General features: G+C 33.8%; 1 protein-coding gene across 1 annotated transcript; it reads right to left on the bottom strand.

Moving 5' to 3' along the window:
* Positions 1–294: 294 nt before the first annotated feature.
* LOC143623768 (uncharacterized protein At5g01610-like) lies at positions 295–1,507 on the bottom strand. The gene is made up of 2 exons (XM_077094614.1): positions 784–1,507; positions 295–674 (listed from the first exon to the last, which is right to left on the bottom strand). The coding sequence occupies exons 1-2, from the start codon at positions 1,258–1,260 to the stop codon at positions 609–611; spliced, it is 543 nt and encodes a 180-aa protein (XP_076950729.1). The 5' UTR covers positions 1,261–1,507; the 3' UTR covers positions 295–608.
* Between the last annotated feature and the right edge of the window lie 1,661 nt (positions 1,508–3,168).

Here is a 3,168-nt window from a genome sequence, read left to right as displayed (position 1 = left end):
GTTAGACCGGTTAGGGTTTTGACAGCAAAAAACCGGTTATTAACCGGTCCGGTTATTAACCGAACCGGTTTTTTTCCGGGCCAAAAAAAACCGGTCCGGTTAATAACCGAACCGGTTTTTTTAAAAAAACCGGTTTGTGCACCTCTATTCTACAGGATTCCAACTGTTTAAATAGGTTATTTAAAAACAATACTTCTAATCAACTATTCTACATTGTATAAGAACCTATTTATTTCTCATTTATTATTATATCAGATAAACTTACGACTACAAAAAGAGAATTAATCTGCCAATAAATGTTTTATGTTCATATTTGTAATGAATTTATCAATATAAAATAATAAAAATATATGATCTTATTTCTAACCTTCATGCTATTGTCTCGATTGTATAATAGCATGCATCCTTTCTGTTTTTTCTAACGAATCTAATTTATTTAGGACCGAATCTCACTTGATCGTAGCAACAAACCCCTTTTGTCATTTGCTTCCATGAAGCTCTTTTCCAAAATGTTGCATAGACCGAAGCTGGCATTCGTGTAGATGCAAAAACCAGACCCATATCTTGATTGAGAAATCGTGCACTTCTAATCGTCTTTAACTTCAAATTTATAAAAACGTCACCAAATCTTGTTTACGATCGTGCTTTCGGATTCCCAACTTTGTGGATGGATTCTGCATATCATGTCATGTCATGTCATGTCAGACAAAAAAAAAAGATTATAACCTTATCACAAACTTTAGGTCAAACTCAATGTTAAGAAGTCAACGATGATGGGATCACCTTAATTACAGTATGAGTAACAATCTGATCCGAAGAAGCGACACACTCCCTCGGTGTTTCAAACGACGATAACGAAAACTGCTTTGAAACGACACCGACATCGAAGTAAATCAACCCGGAACTCGGAATATCAACCCGGATTTCCTTAACCGGGAACCACAAAAACAAATCTTGCGCCGAAATACCCGACAACCCATCGATCCGCCCGAACGTCAAATTCCCGGATACTTTCCGATCGTAATGCAATTCATCTTCGAATTTGGCATTACAAGCTTGATCCAGATGCACTTCGAACCGACCCGAATCGTCGAATGTGAAATTGGTGACCCCTTTGGGTAATAACCCAATTGGTAACCCGTTTGATTTGAGAAGCTCGTATATTGTGGTGGGTTGTTGTTCAGAGGATGAAAGACTGAATGTGGTGGTGAGTGTGAGTGTGCAGAGTAGGATGATGATTGGTGATTGAAGATTTGACATGTTTTTTTGTGTGTCAGTTTGATGATGATTTGAGAGGTGCAGGCAAGGTGTTCGATGAAATGTTTTCAGGATATAGAAGAAGACAGTGTGCCAGTGAAAATACAGAGGGGATTAGGAGGGGAATGATCAATTATTGATGCTTGTATTCTTGGGCTTTGATTGGGTGGTCCATGACCAATCAGGTGCGTACATGTGGACGTTCCTGTCATCACTTAATATATGGTGAAATGTTTCTAGAAATACGAGTTGAGTCGTCGTTTGTGAGCAACTCAATATTTAGAAAGTTAAATCGAGTCGAACTAAAATGAGCTTGAGCTCAAGTATGAAAATAGGCTTGTTTGATGAAGGGCTTGAGTGAGAGCGTAAGCTTCAGTTATCAAGCAGCCCAAGCGAACATATTATTCATGTCTTTTTAATATATTAGAGCATTCTCATCCCATCCCCTATAATTATGTGTGGTGAATTTGCAAATTATAGGGTGAGGTTATGAGTGATTGTGAGTGTAAATTATAGGATGAATGGAGAAATGTAGTGATTTTTTTTGTAAATTTGAGGAAACATTTGGGGAACATTGGTTGCCCCTATTTATTTTTTAATATTTGTTGGATTGGTTGTGAGTAGAGGAGAGGGAAAACTGTAACAATAAAGGTATAAAAAAATATTATTTAATTGAAAAGAAGATAGAAATATAGTGTTTGTTATGTAATTATGGAGATATGGATGGGGGAGTGGGATGAGAATGCTCTTACATATATATTTACCTTATAATTTCTTATATAAATAATGATTATGATAATAGCTAAAACAATATGTATTATGTTCGATGCAAAAATTCTAATTATATAAATATACTAATATTAAGATTACAAATTTTTTTTGTATGAAAGTTCCTTCATTAAACTTTTAGACTGTAGAATATTAAAAACTAAAACGAGCAATAAACAACATAAGAGAACATAGATCTGCAGGGACACCTTTATAACATAGTAACATGCAAATTGAAGAGACACATCAATCTCACCCAAAACACCGTACATAAACTTGATGCATTAAAAACAAGGGCACATGGAGCAACATCAATTTGACTAGCTTATAGGTTTATAATCTTATCTCTGATTTACCCATGAGAATGAATAGGTGTATTTTAATTCCTTTGATTGTCTTTAAGTCAGAATATCTAACTTCGTTCAACACCAAAGCTTTCCATACAAATTAACCAAAATATGGCTCAAAGAATATGTGACGAAGCTTTTGTTCAAATATGCAACTAAAAAGTAAAAAATGAAATGGGTATTTACTTTTATTTGGTTTCTCATAGAAGTGCCAGAAAAAAAAAAGTTTGACCAGAAAGTCAAAAGTCTTTTTAACTTTAAATCTACAAAAGTATTACATAAAACAATTGTTACACTATACACATGTGGTCTTCTTTTGGAATGATCTAAAAGACCACTAACTTTCTAACTTTAAATGGTCCCATATTGCGCCTTTAAGCAAGGAAATGTGTGTTAGTGTGTATATGAGGGTTTTATATTTTTTCAAAATAAAATAAACAGTAGTTTAAACGTGGATTATACAAGATTAATTTGGAAAAATTCAAGAAAACACTCATATATTGCACTTACATAACTTATTTATGCACACATGGTCATGAAAACCATTTTTATGTTTAACTGGATTTTAATAAGCTAATCTAGATGTGTTTGTCAATAATAATCCATACTAATAATTTAATCTATGCCAGTTTTAACGTAAATCGTTGACAAGGACAATCTCTTTCACATAATCGTCATAGATTCTACACTTGGTTTTTCCTCAATTTCACTCACAAGGAATATACATTCATAAACATTCTAGTAAGCAAAATCGAGTGCAAATGGTTGATAATTACGAAAGTGTGATGGTTAAAGA

This window comes from Bidens hawaiensis, unplaced genomic scaffold, assembly GCF_021521415.1.
Source record: "Bidens hawaiensis isolate Kalapana, Puna unplaced genomic scaffold, B.hawaiensis_p1.1 tig00003540_1, whole genome shotgun sequence".
NCBI classification, from domain to species: domain Eukaryota; kingdom Viridiplantae; phylum Streptophyta; class Magnoliopsida; order Asterales; family Asteraceae; genus Bidens; species Bidens hawaiensis.
Note: the sequence above shows the minus strand (reverse complement) of the source record. Positions and strands in the feature narration are given on the sequence as shown.

Bases quoted from the DNA above. Each gene is read 5' to 3' on its own strand.
- LOC143623768 (XM_077094614.1), bottom strand. From the start codon at position 1,260: ATGTCAAATCTTCAATCACCAATCATCATCCTACTCTGCACACTCACA. The intron at 675-783 runs GTGATCCCATCA...CATGATATGCAG, and splicing joins TTACTCATACTGTAATTAAG to AATCCATCCACAAAGTTGGG.